The sequence below is a fragment of the Bacillus rossius genome, chromosome 3 (genome assembly GCF_032445375.1).
Source record: "Bacillus rossius redtenbacheri isolate Brsri chromosome 3, Brsri_v3, whole genome shotgun sequence".
Classification (NCBI taxonomy): domain Eukaryota; kingdom Metazoa; phylum Arthropoda; class Insecta; order Phasmatodea; family Bacillidae; genus Bacillus; species Bacillus rossius.
Window position 1 is genome coordinate 103,766,939 of NC_086332.1, and position 17,489 is coordinate 103,784,427.

A 17,489-nucleotide genomic window follows, 5' to 3' on the forward strand; every position below is an offset into this window, starting at 1 on the left:
TCATAATAATTGAAATAAACTTGAAGTTGATTAAATCTATAAAACAACAAAATTATAATTATAGATACTAAATTAGATGTAAAATTATTTTGATGGACAGAGTAAAATTATTTAAATAAATTTATGATTGTGAAACTAGTGAATTTTGCATATAAATGACATAATTAAATTAATGGCGGAAATAAAATACTTAACATTGAAAATGTTTTTTTTTAGGTTTTGTGTGTATATATGTATATATGTATATATTATATATGTATATATAACTTTATTTTTAATTTTTAGGTAAACATCAGGCAAATAAATTTCCTGATATGAATACATAAATACCAATAAAACAAAATGTTCCCTGCAACTGTCTCTTTACATACAAGAGAACAATGGGACCAGGTAAGACCCAAGCCTTTAGCAAGGAAGGTAACATCCCGGCATCCGTTTGGACTGTCTTCGGAATATTATATTCTGCGTCACTTGATTACATTTTAGGTTTAATAATTTTAACAAACATGTGTGTCTGCTGGGATAGTATTTGTTAACCAACGCACATCAAGGCCGTAGCCAGGATTTTGTAGAGGAGGGGGTCCGGTTTAACCGTTTTATCTTTTTCATGGTAAGTTTTCTTTATAGTTAATTTTTTAAAGAAATTTTATTGTCGCACTAAAATCCCGGGGGAAAGTGGAATTTTAGGACTCCAAAGTTTACGCACACAAATTTAAGCAATGATTTGGCTTGAGAAAAGAAAACAGAACATTTTATACTGTGGTTTTTATTTAATTGTTTCAATACTTTGTTCTTAAGTAAATGTATTGAAGTATTCGTTGTAACAAGTGATGAAGTGGAAGGGCCGTGTGCTCACCGGCCGGGGGGCTGCTGCCCGCGCCCAGCGGCGGCAGTGCGGGGGCGATGGACGTGTGCACAACCTCCACCAGCCTCGCGTCGCCCTCGTGCAGCTGCACCGCGCCGGAGAAGTTCTCGAACCCCGCGTCCGACGGGTCCAAAGCTGCGACATCACGACACAAACACTCAAGCGGCACTCCACCAGTGGCGTAGCCAGGATTTGTGTATGGGGGGTGTTAAGAAGCATGCCCCCCCCCACGTATTAAAGCGGGGGATCCTCCCCCGGGAAAATTTGGATTTTAAGGTGTAAAATAGTGCTATTTTAGCAGTTTTCAGTAATTAAATTTAAATATTGCAATGGTAAAAAAATTATTAATTTTAATATGAAATTTGTTTGAATGATTAATAAGAAATTAATTAATGAGTTGGTTGCGGGGGGTTTGAACCCCTAAACCCCCTCCCCCTGGCTTCGCCCCTGCACTTCACCGAAATAATGTTGGAGGGTCAGTGACCGCGGACGCATCTAGCTCGTGCGGCAGGAGTCGTGGTTATATCCGGATGAGCACCGAGTCGACACCCAAGCAGCAAGAAGAAGAGGTAAGAGAAAACTCCGCCCCGAAACATCTGACAATGGCCTGCAAGACCGTTAAGTTCGCAAGAATGTTCTCGCGAAGAGCATTCTCTCTCTTAAGATACGGCCTCGGCGGTGAATGCTCGTGCAAACGAGTGCCCGACATTAAAAACCTTATAAACTTAAAAACCTTATCAAACAAATTAGCCATTGATGTATTTGCACTCGTTGCATTTGAACCAATAAAACAAAAGTCATTAAAGTAAGTGCGATTTCTGTTTTAGTTAAAGAATAATAATATTTTTTTTATTTCTGATATTAAAATTGGTGGCATGAATAATCTCTAATAAAGAAGACGGTCTTCAAATTAAAGGTATTTTAAGTTTTTTACAATTTTTGAAAAAAAATTTATGGTTCAGTTAACTGCTGTAAAGAAAACTCTGTCTGCTAAAAAGAAGACTGTAGCCATTACGCTGTAAGGATTATGGACACTTTTTTTATTTTTTTGATGATCTGGCAGAATTTTTTGTAAAATAGGGATAATTTCCATGTAAAGAATCAATTTGAATGGGAAAAGGTAAATATAGGCAAATTTTGAATAGTTTGGGTAAAATGAAAAATGTACAAGGTCAAAAGTAAAGGCGAAGGTCATCCAATATGGTAAACCGACACCGCTTTAGGAATAGTGCGCTCGGATCTATTTTATACACATATCATAAGACTCTCTCTTTCCCCTTCTTTTTCTCTCTAGCTCAGACAACTTGAAAAGAGTGGCGAGTATCGCGAGAGAGCGGTCTCTCGACAAGTTGACTCATGGCTTCAATGAAACTAAAATTGTTTTCTAAACTAGCTAAATAAATATAGATCATGACAATAGTAGTAGAAAAACGGAGGTTCGAGCACAGGCGCTAAAGAGTGGAGGCATGGCAATATGCTAATTAGTCAAGGGAGGCAGGCAAGAATGGGAAGGGGGTGAGTCAGGGAAGGTATTCGCCCGCAGCCAACACATTCAAGCACCCCACTCCTGAATGTTGCGCTTCCCATTACGGTCATTACCACCGAGCGTCCCGCTCACCAACCACCATCTTAGATTCCAAATAATCCTGATTTCTTATTCCACTTATAATATAGTCATATCGTGGTAAGGGGGAAGGGTATGGAGAGAGAATATTTAAACGAATTGTGGCGAGGGAGGGGGTTTTGACGGTAAGGACATCTACGACCGGTCATCATTTTGAAATTTTCTCTTACTCTCTCATTAAACCTATGTCATAGGCATATAGGATGGTGGCAAGTGGGGTATTAAGATAATTAGGGTGAAGAGTGGGGTTAAATGATAATGCTGTCGCTGGGAGTCGCCATCTTGGATGGCGTTAGGGTTGAGGAGAGGAGTGATGGGCGCGATGTGTCGAGTAAGGTATCAAAATATTCGGCGTGATGAGGAGGATTCAATGATAATGGTGTCCGTTGGGGGTCCACCATCTGTAACAATCTTGTTGTCTCGATAGGTTGTAGCAGGCACACCACCACATCTTCGCATTACAAAAACCTTTTATTTATTCTAACAAAGTGGGCTTCTGCTCTCGATCCACATTGTTCTCGGGCCTGGCAACAAACAGCAAGTTAGCATCAGTAGAATAAAGTTAAGGAATTTAATTATTTTACTCCATCTAATTACATTACCCAAAACAAAAAAGCAGGCTGTGTTATCCTGCGAAGCCGAAAAAGAATATATTTACAAAAATTATTATAAAGAAGAAAATTTGCACATTGAATGTGCACATATATTAGGATAAGTAGGGAAAAGGAAACCATCGCTGAAATGCATAGCATGTAGCAAGCCCATTATCCAGTATCGTCACGGGGCAGTGTGTATGTACCATCATTGAGCACAACTCTCTTACCATCCGTTCACAACAGTGCCATTGGAGCACTCTGAATAAACTTCATGATGGTATGAACAAATGAATCGGACCTGCATACATAAGGATGACTCGCGACAAAGTGTGCACAGGTAGTCTCCAAAAATAATTATCTTCTTAATGACAAACTTCTACAGACCATTAGCTTCTTAGTTACATCATTAACGCACTTTAGGGCGTATAGTTTAGCCCTCAAGCCGACCAACCTTTACCATGAGGCGACCACAGCACTCGTCCTTAAACTTACCTGTAACTTTAGAATTTGTGGGAGTGTGCAGAGCATGGTTTGTAGGGTAGCTGCTCATGTCAAAGTGTTGTAGTAGAGCATGCTTAAACTGTTATTCATTATAGAATTCGTAAGTTGCTATTTGATATATGAAGCTATCGGTATCCATGCATGTAAGTTCCAGCTTGTATTCATATTGAGTTGCATAGCATCAAAATGGAAATGGCCACCAATATTTTTGTTTAATGTGCATAATTATGTCTTCCATCTGAGACTTTTTGACAAAATTTGGTTTCGGGGTTTTTCATTATCTGAGCTGCTTTTTCCAATAAAATTTTGTCAACTCTGCAAAAATCCTTCGTTCTTTTAAACCTAACTCTAGGCATCGGCTACCTTTAGATATTCTCGGCTTTGCTCGTCGTGTTCTCCCATTCACTCCCTTTCCCACACCTCCTTTTTTAATACCCTCTCCACCCATCCTTTTTTTCAGGTAACTATTTTGTGTTTGCGGAAGAATATTTTCTTACTTATGAGCTCGGCATCATGTGCCTTCGGGCTTAATCTCTTTTAGTTCTTGAACAAATACTGTGTGTGAAGGACAGTGCTGCGGGATCGATAATGGGTGTGAGTATATCATTAAAACATTGATTGGTATTTGAATTAAGTTGCAGTGTAGTCTTTGTAGTCTTGCACGTTCTCTTTGGTTAAACTAACCTTTTAGAGACCACGATCAAAATTATGTTTCCGTTAAGGGTGTCACAGTAGTATAAAAAAGGGCATAATGGGACAGGCTTCATGCTGTGGTGGTAGAGGTGCTGATGTCCGCCATGTTGATTTTTAATTTCACGGCGGCCATTTTGGACTCAAATTTCCACAAAAATAGCTCAAAATGACTCAAAATTCCTAGAAATTTCCCTCTTTCGAGGAAAAATTCAAATTTTAAGGAAATTTCCTGTTTTGTTCTTAAAAATTTCAAAAATTCGAAATTCGGAAAACCTCAAACGTCTTTTACCTTAGAAAGAACCAAAAGTCTGCAAAGCGGTTTAAAGTCCGCATCTACATGCCGCTCTTAAGCCGCCGATGTCATGGCCTTGACCTTGACCACAAATGTCAAATCTTTAATTTGCAACCAAAAATTCCGAAAAAATTCAAAAAATATAAAAAAAAGCTTACTTCAAATTCTTAGTTACTTAATCGATTTCTGTCCTTGGTTCGATTCCCGGCGAGAGTAAACATGTTATTTATTAATAAATATTTATATAATATTAATAACAATTCAATTAAAATTATAAAAATTCTTGCTTTCATCACATGCGCCATCTTGGATTCTGGAATGGTGCACTTTTCGTTATGGCCACCATCTTGAAAATCCGTAATATTAAGCCAGAAATTCGGAAAAAGTTTTAAATTAATAAAATTTAATTAAAAACATTTTTAAAAATCATTCCGCCATCTTGGATTATCACATCACCACCGATGTCTTGAAAATTCATATTGTTATGCTATGAAGAAGGGAAAAAATTATAAAAAATTAAACAAATTTAAAAAAAAAAAGCATCCTGCCATCGTAGTTATGACTTCGTGGCTGCCATATTGAAAATCCGTAATTATTTAGCTAGAAAATCGGGGGAAATTTAAATTTAAAAAAATATATATTTTCTTTTTATTTTAAAAAATGCACTTGTCATGAGGCTCGGAGTCCTCATTTTGAACCTGACGAGGGCAAAAAAAAAAAGACACACTTCCTCCACAGAAGCCACCGACGGACTTACCTCCTACCACTAATGCCAAGGTACATATTATATATCGTCAGCTCGTATGATTTTACCTCCGACATCTTGTGTTTTGTTCTGTTGGAGGCAGCCATCTTGGATACCGACATTTTGTTTTCGTCTGCTAGAGTGCGCTGCTGACATTTGAGTTTAATTTTTACCCGCTAAAGTGCAGTAATAATTTATTGCTATGGTGTCCGCCATATTGCACACCATCTTGTAAATTCTTAATTATTTAGCTATAAATTCGGGAAAAATTCCAAAATAATAAAAAAATCGGCAATTCGATTCACAGTCAGAGAGAAGAGTAACTAAAACTTAAAATAAATTTTAAATTCTGTTTAAAAACGGTTTTAAATTTGATTACCTTTTGTGAAGGTTACTAATAATTCTCCCTACGAAAACCAACTATTAATAACATACTTTACGACTAAATAAATACTTTTCGCTATGCCTACCATGGAAGTCTAATTTTTCGATACTTGGAATACCTTCCAACTAGGTCAAGTACAATGTTAGGCATATAGGCCAAGTGTCTTCAGACCACGAGGCCAGGCCATGTACAATGTCAGGCTATAGCCTAGATGTATCTGAACCACGAAGCCAATTGACCTGACTACAAACATAACGATCCAGAATCAACAGTAGGATACAATCGGTTGCAAGATGCGGTAGGATACAATAACTCCAAATGTCTTTGCCTCCAACTCTCTTTGGCTCCAACAGTATTTAGATGCAACTGTCTTTGGATCCAAAAATCATTGGCTCCAATAGTCTTTAGCTTAAAATGTCATTGACTACATAAGTCATTGGCTCCAAAAGTCAATGCTTCAATGCTCCAATTGCTCCAAAAGCTCGAAGTGCTCTAAAGCTCCAAATGCTCCAATGCTCTAAAGTCTCCAAGAGTCTCAAGATCTCAAATTGCTTTAAGAGCTCCAATGTTCCAATCGTTCCAATTGACCAACAGCTCCAAGTGCTCAAAGTTCAAATGCTCCAATTGCTCCAATTGCTCTAAATGCTCCATTTTCTCTATCTACATTTGGCTCCAACTGGTTTCCATTTTTTTTATCAAACTTGGCCTGATGGCTGGAATTACTTTATTATTACTCTCCGTTTTGTCAGTACATAGTGAATAATTTTACATCTTTAAGTTAAAAGTTGTGTTGCGAGACCTCGGCATTAAATACAAATAAAATTTGGAAAAATAACACAATCACTTTTGAAATTCAAAATATAATTAATTTTTTATTTTATTTTATACACATGCAAGTAATACATGTAATTATTGTATGTAGCCAGCTTCCCTCAGTTCTTTGTGTATGAAGGACACTTCTTTGATGTGCGAATAGTTTCCTCCACTAAGAAGAGCAAGTAGAAGTCTTAACCTGTCGACTAATATGTTAGGATCTGCTTATGATGTGCATTCAATCTCTTCTGCTGCTATCATCTTCCATGAATGTTTATTATAAATATTATTAAGATTTCTGGAGTCTTTTATTTTAACACCAGCCTCAAGGTCACTGTCATCATTGACCCAGTGATCATCGCAAGTAATTTTGAGGAATTTCGAGTCCAAAATGGCCGCCGTGATGTCACAATATAAGATTGCGGATATCGGCATCACCACCACTGCCTGAAGTCCGTCCCAGTATGTCCTTATTTATACTACTTGTCTCCTTATCTTATTTCATTTCTAGTTTCCCCAGCAATGTTTGTCACACCAATTGTTGGAGCCTTGTTTGGTGTGTGTCAACTATAGATATAGCCTCGCCTTAGTAGGTTTTTTTTCTCTTGTATCAATTTATTTAATTCTAAATGCCAATGTGGTCTTTTATATACATGAACATTATTTGCTGTATATATTTGGTATGTATTTATTTGTTATTTATATATTTTTTATGTATATGTTATATATTAATTGTTATATATTTGTTACATATTTACCTTTTTATATTGATTCCATAGCCCACCCTATAGGGCCCATAACTTCCTTGGATCGTTAGTATAATAAGACTCATAATTATTTGTGTTGTAACATCATAGTAACACTATGTTCAAAAAGTTAGTCACTATTGTACTCTTAAAAATATGTAATCACTTTATGTACTTATTCATCCACCCATTTTATTTAGCTGTTATTATTTAGCTGTTCTTTAAACCATTAAATTTGGCTCTTGCGACCTCGTACTTATTGGGTGTTCTACTAGACCCGTGTCGTGCCTGTTGTGCACTGTATGTACATCTTATATTATTTTTGATCTTAATTAGTGCCTAATTATTAAAACATATATGTATATTTGTGGAGTTGTACTCCCATGTTATTCTCTTAAGCATATAACATAAAAAAATTGTCCTTGAAATTTTTTATTTTTTATTTGAAACAACAACACACATACCTTGTTTGCAGTTAAAGCCTATCAGAAGGGATTTATAGAAATTGTGTTTTTAATTATATCTCCATCGCAAGCTGAAGCCTCCTCTGATGGGGATATCGTCAGAGTACACTTCAGATTTGTGCCTGTGACTTAGATTATTGTTTTGTGAATATGCAATGTAATGATGACAGCATGCCTTATCAAGAATATTAATACCCACTTCACTTCAAGCTAATAGTTTGGCAAGTTTTGTACCTGGACCGCAGAAGTTATATCCCGGCAGATGCAATCCTATATGCAGTTTTTTTTATCAATCTATTACTCAAAGCCCATGCCTGTTTTTACCTTCCTTCTTGCTCGGTGCATAACTGCACACTAATCGGTTTTTCTATAAGTATGGCTATTTTATAGTTTTCTAGCTTAGTATTAGAAATGGAAATTGTACAAGAGAATGTGTCCTTTCCAGTATAATGCTTGATGATATTATTGACAAGTGTATTGTTCAGGATCATCCTACAGCAGAAAAAACGTGCTTTATCATATCGCTGTTGGAACATCCTAATGTTATCCATTTTGAAAATTTTTATTTATGTTACATGTGCTGCATTATGTTGAAGGGATAACATTTTTTCATGTTCAAAAAAATTTAGACGTTATCCCTCCACTACAAGCTATCCCTAATTTCATATTTATCTTCAATGATGTTTTGTTTGAGACCAAAAGTTTGGTCCAACAATATTACTCATTGGGACAGCATGTCACAACTGATTGTTTCTACATAGTGTAAAAATATAACCAAGCAAAAAAAAAAACAAATCTTAAGAATATTATTCGGGATTGATGATCTGAAATTTTGAGATGTTTATTTTAAACATGTGTCCACCAACAACACCTTTGAAAATCTTTAATCGATTTAACGTTCAATGATGGGATTCCAGTAAGAACTGTGGTTTTCTCGTGATTGCAACGGGTGTTGTATGTACAAAGAACGATCCCACTGTGGTTTTCATCAGTTCGTAGTGGTACGTCCAAGAGTCGTGATGTATTGTATCTCGAAATTTGGTGGTAGTGGTTCCATTAAACGCTGTAATTAGTTGTGTATAACTTCTACCAGTGATGGTAAATTGTGTGTAGTTGTCAAACTTATAAAAAGCGTCGACTCTTCAAAGGAGGGCAAGGATTCAGTTTGCCGTCACCCGAGGCCAGCGGGATTCGGTGCTGACGGGGTGGGGAGCGGGCTTTACCGCCGCAAGAGGTACGACGTTAAGGTTATAAACTTTATACAGAAAATATTTCCAGAGTCTTCACACATGCACTATGCGGTTTGAGTAATAAGCTGAGATGTATGTTCAAAGCGTTTAACATGTTACTAACAGGCACTATATAAGTGCAAGTCTGGCTAATCAAGTTTTTATGTAATATGGAAATGAACGAACAGCGCTGAAAGGTTTAGCTTAATTCAAATATGTCCGACATTCCCACGAAATTGGGTGATGTATACATATTCTGTTAGTTTTGGGGATACAATGCATGCCATGGTTATGATAGAGGTTAAAGTTATGCTATGAGTAAGTTAATTTAATCTTTACAGAAAATATTTTCTCATAATGCTGAAGTTATTCAATGACTGTCTCAATTATCCAGCTTCATTATTAGTGTGAAAAAGGGCTTGAAAAATTAATATCTGTCAGCTTGAAACCTACTACCGCTGCTGCTGGAAAATATACAGCTCCGAAGCAAAGCTCTACTGGGGGGTTCGAACCTAGACTCTCGGCCCATCAAGCCATGTGTCTAACAGTGGAACATATATTCTTAGTGTATAGAAAGCCTTCATTTCCCGCGCTACAGTTAGTCATGTCTCTCGAGGCTATTAAGCTGGACCAAGTTATTAAAATGTCTACATGTCAATTATTTACTTGCTAAAAGGGTCCGTCTTAAATCGGTAGTTAATTTTTAAGCTGATAAGTTAACGACTCGATAAGATTGTGATTGCTCCATTAATGAATACAAAGGCAAATTATGTGAACATGAGATTAAAACACATACCCAACTCCTTCCCCATTCTGGCCCAGCTAGCTTGACTTATTAACATATTGCCTCCACACTCATGCATCTGTACTCAAACATCCATTTTCCTACTGCTGATAATGTTTATATATATATATTTATTGGTTGTCTGTAAAGTCGATTTACCGACGATAGTTTAACGTGACAATGTCATAACAAAACATTGATGAAATGATTGATCCAGAAGAAAATGAAATATCATATTCAGCCTGAGATTGAGCCGTAATAAGTTTTTGCAACCAAACCATTAAGGCATTAAAATTATTATATTCTTTGAGGAAGAATTTTTTTAAAATTTTTCTATCTTTTGTATGATAAAATCTACCTCTGCATACTTTTATGAATAAAATTGAATCATTTTTATTGAATTATCACTATTTTGTATGGATACAAAGAAAGAGTGAAATGAAATCTACAATTTAATTGATAAATTTACCTTCTTTTATTTGCATTCATTAATTCATATATATTTATTATTTTTGTAGTGTCGCGCGCACCGTATTTATTTTTACAAGTACAAAAACGAAAGTTTTGCAGCGGCCGGAATTCGATCTGTTCACCTTTACATTGGTAGTCAGCGATGCTAAACGCACGGCCACGAGACCATATTTGAAACAATTGTTTTAGATGTTATATATATATATATATTTATAAAAAATTTGTTTTGTGTTGTGGAAGTTTTAAAAACGTATGTAGTCCACCCGTTTTTATAACACGATTTTATAATAAATACGCATCCCAAATACACTAAACTTATTTATAATGTGTTAGAATATTTTTTCTAAAACATTGTGCAAAAGATCCCGGTTGTAATTTGAATTATTATGTGTAACTGTAAAACACCATTGTTAGTTAAAAACGTATTGAATATTCAACATTACTTTTAAATAACCGTACCGATTGTGCTGCAAATCGGTGAAAGATCGTTAAATTACATAATATTAATAATTCAAACGATGAAAATATGATTGAAAAGTCAAATCGATGGTTGTTCCAATCGAGTGGAAGAGAGATGCCACACATGCGTACAATGAGCATAACAGGACACACCCGTAGTGGGACATCCGTAGTGGGACAATGTGCGTTACGGGACACTTTTTCGTGCGTGCAGCCGGCGTTCATCGATTTATTAGACGGGTCACGTCAAACATATTAAACTAAAAAACTTATATAGTGGGACGGATAGTCATTAATTCACTCCTAGTACGTGGAGTGTATAAGCTGTCATATTCGCAAAATAAAATAAAAAGTTTAGCAGTCAATAAAAAAATAAGAAAGTGTCATATGAAGTCTATATTATAGCTAAGAGCCAATTTTATTGATGTGGGTGACGATAAACCGCCTATTTACGTCATTGTTGTCTTCTTCATTAGAATATGTTCATTGTGCTCAGTCATTCCGTTCACATTTCTCAAAGCAACAATTTGATTTTACACACAATTATATATGCTGATTTTAGGGGGTAAAAGTAGTGAAATACTGTTAAAGGCTTATGTTTGTTTATTAATGGCTGTACACAGTTTCGTAAAATAGTCAGTGTAAAACAGTAAAAACCAAATGTCAGTGGTATTAAATTTGCATGAAATATATTAAATTATTTTCACTCTGATATTAAATATATCAGTTTGTTTAAAGTAAAGCATAATTTAAAGAATAACTTTATGTAATGAACTGTTGATATTACCATTAATTTCCATACTTGAAATTGAATTTGGTTTAAAATAAAGTTTTTATGAGAAATCCAGAAATAGTTGTAAATACGAACCATTCATTACATCTAAAAGCATCCCTTGAAATATTTCTGGGAATATCGAATAATTTTTGCCAAAGCAAAATATAAATATTTTTAGCAAGTCATAAACATTTAAAGTTTTCAAAATGAATTATAGTTTGGCATTTTGTATGGACTACTATTTAACACAACACAAAAACAACATTGTAATGAAATGAGATTTGTTTGTTAACATGATTATTTTTTTAGATTTATGAATTGGTAAATTTTGATATGTCCTGGTAAGAAAAATGATAGACTATTAAATCGATTTTGTGATATCTTGTTTTAACTTTTAAGACTTGGTGGAATTTTTTCTAATAAACATTTCTTGACGCAAATTCGTGATGTAGATTTAGAAATCATTCTCTATGACAAAATAGGAACAATTGTCATAATTCATTTTTAAAAAAAATTGGAGCGCGCATACCCGTAATGCGGCCGATGTCGTAGAGTTCCTTCCCCATGTAACCAGCTATCTGGCCTCCGAGACTGAATCCGATGACGTGGAAATCCGAAGCAGATGCTCCCTTATTGTCTATCAGGTAACGCCCAACCCTGCAAACAAAAAGTTCACTCAGTGACCCTAGGTCACGCTACTGTGACCAACCTTGCAAAATGTTTACATTTATTCAAAACTGAATTTGTCAAATGTCTTAATATGACTACTTATATTATATAACTTATATGAAAACAATTTTATGCATCCTTCATCTCTAAATATAAAAAAATATTATTCAATAGAACTGAAAATGTTAATAAGTAGCTTGCATATTATTATAAAATATAAACAAGTGTTTGTATTCAATGATGTAACATAGGTTGTAAAACAATAAAAAACTTCATTTTCCGAGCTACTGATAGTTAATATTACATTAAATTGTTGCATTGTACCTTAATATAAATTTATATTTTGGTTCAAAGAACAATGTATTATTAGCAATTCCGAACGAAAACAAGTCAGCTCATCATCAAATAATCTTGATAGCTCTGCCAGTAGATCGTGAGCGTGGTCAGTCCGCCTAATTTGGCCAGCCCGCGACACGATTCACATGGAAGTGGGATGAGGCAACGACCAGAAACTAGACTTCAATTCAGAAGAATTTGGGTTTGAATACTGTTGATGCCGATCTTATTTTTGTATTCCATGGGCAGGCGTTGGGATGGTTATATGATGTAGGCCATGGAGGATTCCGTTCCCAAAATCCCTGATTTCAGTAGATTTGTGTTTTCGAGTCCAGTGGCCTCACCGGCGACGAGACCATAGACTAATGATAGAAATAGGTGATTCTTGGCTTAAGACATTTCCATAGAACTGTCGAGTTCAGCTTATGTAAACAATGGCATTTGTGTTTGTTTCCAAACGGTACTTCGACCAACACGCGTGTAAGTTATTGGATCTGCTGAAGTGATAATTCATTGCACAAGTGAAGAAATGTACAACACTCACTGCAGTGTAACCCTAATAACACACCCGCGGCATCCGCCATTTCACACATTTTTAACAGTGTCATTGGAAAATATGCAGTTAAAATTAAGGTTACAAAATTTTAATGCTTCGCCCACGCAAACAGTCTATATTCATACTTTATTATACACGATATACGTTAACAAAAATAGAGACAAACTTCACATCATAGACTGATGCGGGATGTAGACTAAGCGCGCTGGCCGCGCAGTGGAATTCTATTGTGACCAATTTTAAGGCCTATTGCTAATAGAACTGTCAAAAACGCGTGCCTCGACTGATACATCGATTGCATTGTTAACATTGTAGAACCTCGTAGGCCATTGCGTTTTTCATGTCCGAGTTCCCCTGCAGATAGCGTTTGGTTTCTTATTTGTGTCGTTTTTAAATTTGTTCACCACCAGAACACTACAGTATCCATTCATCTATATAAATAAAAATGTAAATGTTCATTCATTTAAATTCTTAAATCTCAGAAAGTTCTTCATCGATAGCTTTTACATTTTGACACAACATTGCATAGTAATAAAACTGTTTTTTATACCTATGTAATACCAATGACAGGTAAAATATAGATAAAAAAAATTCATTTTCATTGTTATAGAGTTTTATTGTAGAATAATGTAATTCATGCCTCTTGCTTTTAGTAACCCAGTTACTGATAATGTGTTTTGTTACATATGTTTTATTAAGGATTCATAATTATTGTATATTCTTGTTTTTTTCTATGCATACGAATTTAAGGTCTTTTGTTTTTGCTTAAATAATATTATTTTTATTAGGTTAACTATAAAAAATGTTGTTTCTATTTTGCTCGGTTCTTTAAAATTAACATGTGTATTAATTAAATTTTTTAAAGTTTGAATCTTTTTCTGGTTAGTGAGGTTGTAACATTCTAGAAGTTTTAAAAAAGAAAGGAAGACACAGGCGCGATACACTGCCGCCAGTATGTCATTTTCACGCCTCAAATTAGTGGAAAACCCAGCACATAGTGCACGACTGCGCAGCAATGGACCAAAACTTCCGCTGGGTGCTGTCTCGCCAGCCAATCAGGGCGACCCATGCTGTGGTGTGATGTTACTTTCCAAATTTTAAGGGAACAAATGTTTGAAATTGACTTTCCTTAAAGGGTTGCTTCACTTTGTTTTCACCTTTGTAAGGGACAACAACTTCGTTGCTAAACTAGTTGTCGCTCGATTGTCGCCGCATGCGTTCACGTCGTTGGAAAATAGCCGAATTATCTTGTGAAGAGTGACGGGACTTTTTCACGCCTGCTGGTCGTGGCCAGGCCGAGTCTTGAATTTGTTTTATCTTCGTTTTTTGACTTTTTAAATAGAAATTCAACGACAGTCATCGGCATCGGCCTAGAGTGACCCGTCATCACCCTCCCGTGACATATCTTTGGAACATTGTAGCTTCGTTAAATGTTAACAAAAGGATTTAATTTTTTTTGTAATGGAGCGATGAGCTAGGCCTACAGTGAATATGTGAAAAATCGTCTGGATCTCTTGTTGAAGTTGTATCTGTTTTTTTAGAAGTAATAATAAAACAAAAGACTGCTTTTAATAATTCTCGTTTTGTAAATAGGCCTACAACAAAATACCAAAAATTTTAAATATTAAGAGAATATTCCATCCTCAATGTTGGCAATAAGACTAAAACAAAACTTCAAAATCATAGTATGTACACTTCATAAACATTCCAGTAATTAAAGTGTCTCGTTACTATTCTGTGTTGCTTAGCCGGGCCAAACTGTATAGTGAAGAGATATAGGTATAGATAATAGAGAGTTAGAGAGATATATAGTGATATACAAAAAAGAATTAGAAAGAGATATAGAGAGATGCTTTGCAAATGTGTACCTACTACAAACAAGTTACAAAAATAATGGTAGGCTATAGGCATTGCAACGCATCCCGGGCAGTAGCTACCTAGTATTTATAACATAATGAAACGGTAGAGTGTGTGTAAACAAACACACGTGACACGGGTTGAAACGAGGCGAATGTGACGGCTGCAGTCGTGTCACGTGCCGTCACCTGGCCATCTCTGCGCCGGCGAGCCGAGTGTCCGCCACGGCCTGGGGGTATGTGAAGTTGTAGTCGGGGTCGCCCTTGCCCCACACCACCAGCACCACGTTGCAGTCCTCCTGTACACACACACACACACGCGCGCGCGCGCCCGCCCCATGTGAACTGCCCCTTCGCCCCACCGCGCCGGTGCGCTCCGTCTCCTTCCACGGGGTCAATGTTACCTTGATACTTCATAGTTTTGTAGCTCACCTATACCATTGAACAGGGCCGCAACTAGGGGGGGGGGGGGGCAAGCGGGGCATACGCCCAGGGCGCAAAGCTGTGGGGGCGCCGAAATCACTTGCATTGTTATTCCTACTACAACTGGTAACTGGTAAAAAGTTTTTTAACTTTCATGCCAGGAATGTCTAATCTGATTTACAATATAACGTCAATATAACCTGTAACAGTTTCTTCAGGCGAAAGAAGTTTCAGCAAATTGAAAATTGTAAAATAATATTTAAGAAATAGTATGACGCAAGCCAGACTGTCGAATTTGAGCATTATTTCCATAGGACACAAGAGAGCATCCTCTATTTGCTATGATGATATCATCAAAATCTTTGCTGCAAAAAGGTCTCGCAAGTTGAATTTGAATCTTTAAAAAACATTTATGACGACAATTTAATGAACAAGTCTAGTGATTATACGGACTACTTTATGGACATAGTGGGTTCATGCATGGAAGTTACAGTAGCACAGAAACTTTTACATGTAGGTATGGAAAATGCTTAAATAGCGCAATTTTTCCGTGGGAGGGCCCCCGGACCCCCCGCTTTATTGGTGTGGTATGTGCAAAAAAAAAAAGAGTGGGGGGGACGCATGAATCCATTCATGCCCCGGGTGCCAGAGACTCTAGTTGCGGCCCTGCCACTGAATATATATATAACGTATAGAAGTCGCGCAGAAGAATTGTCGTAGTAGCAAGCTCCGTCGCAGCGATCGCTTCAATCGCTGGGTATCGACAGTGTACGCCCCTAGCGGTCTTTGGCCTCACTAGGTTAACCAGCCCAGTCATGCCTCCACTCTTCTACATCCCTCCCTACAAAAGCTGGTTCAAATATACTGGCAGCGCTTATCAGCACCGTTAGGCGACCTTGAAGAGAATGATACTTTAACATTGCCTTGAGAACGATGCAAACTCAAGCCAGCCACTGATAAATTATAATGGGGGATTTTGTTCGCGATAAACGTGAAAATTAGATCCTAAAAATTTTGTATAGGGCCTACAGTCAGTCTTCCTTTAAGTTATCCCTTAACTATTAAATGTTAATTATATACCTACTTATTCAAACATTATTTCGCATTAATTTTATACATGATATTGGATAAGAAATGTGAATAAATGGGTTGTCCGAATGTGAGGAACAGTTCGCGAGCCACACATGAATGGTATGTTTTTATTATTATTATTATTATTACAGTGAAAGACAAGGACAGTTAGGTTGCATATTCTCGTTTCACATTATTTATCGGTTAGATGCCGTGTAAAAAAACTGACGCGAGTATGCGATGTAAGTACTATAACTATTTAAATGTAAATTATCAACGTATGTAATTCTTTGGTTTTGTATTAACAATCTCTACATTTTAATTACATTGAAAAATAATTTAAATAGATTACAACAATATCATAATTTTTATTTCTACGTTTTGACTAAAACCGAGTAAAAACCGAACCACTTTAAATATACGATCGCTAGTTTATTTTCAATGTAAAATTTAATAAAAGCCAGGTATGCCCCACTTCGTCTATTTCACATAAGTTACATTTGTTTGGTGTTTCAACAAAAATTGAAGATATTGACCACTAAATATACTTAGAAATCAACTAAGTAATGAATTATTTGTGATTAGCTAGAATGGAGCTACATGAATATTTTTACAGTATCAAGATCTAAATATCTTAATGGTCGCTGTCAAAAAAACCTCATTATGTGAAATAGTGCGTTTATTTACCAAAAAGAGAAAAGACTTTGTAAGTGGATCAGTGTAAAAAAAACAAGTTCAAACTTTCGTCTTGTACAAAAATAAAAAATTTAAACCTTGTGGAAAAACCACCTAAGTTAGTATTAATTTTAACAACAATTAAAGAAGATAAAATTGTTTAAAATACATTGAATACTGCGTTTATTTACCTGCATTCATAAACAATTTTTCTTTATATTAAAAAATATTAAACTATGTATCCAAAACAATTAAAATGGGATAGACTTATATTGAGATTCTAAACAACAGGCACTCATTTAAACACGAGGAAATAAAGACCTTCATTAGAACTATTGTTAGTTTGAAAGCTTTCTACAAATGTTTCTGGCAAATTAATTTAATCCTAACATTTGACGGTTGTTTATTCCTCTGCGTTTTACACGATCATATTTTTTACATATTTCACACATGCTAAAACA

General features: G+C 35.9%; 1 protein-coding gene across 1 annotated transcript in view; it reads right to left on the bottom strand.

Moving 5' to 3' along the window:
• Window positions 1-17,489, bottom strand: part of LOC134531093 (inactive pancreatic lipase-related protein 1-like) — a 68,339-nt gene that overhangs the window by 41,176 nt on the left and 9,674 nt on the right. Inside the window, exons 4-6 of the mRNA XM_063366631.1 lie at window positions 15,049-15,158; window positions 11,972-12,099; window positions 857-1,000 (exon numbers count right to left, since the gene is read on the bottom strand). Coding sequence (XP_063222701.1) covers window positions 857-1,000; window positions 11,972-12,099; window positions 15,049-15,158 — 382 coding nt within the window. The remainder of the gene's footprint in view (window positions 1-856; window positions 1,001-11,971; window positions 12,100-15,048; window positions 15,159-17,489) is intronic.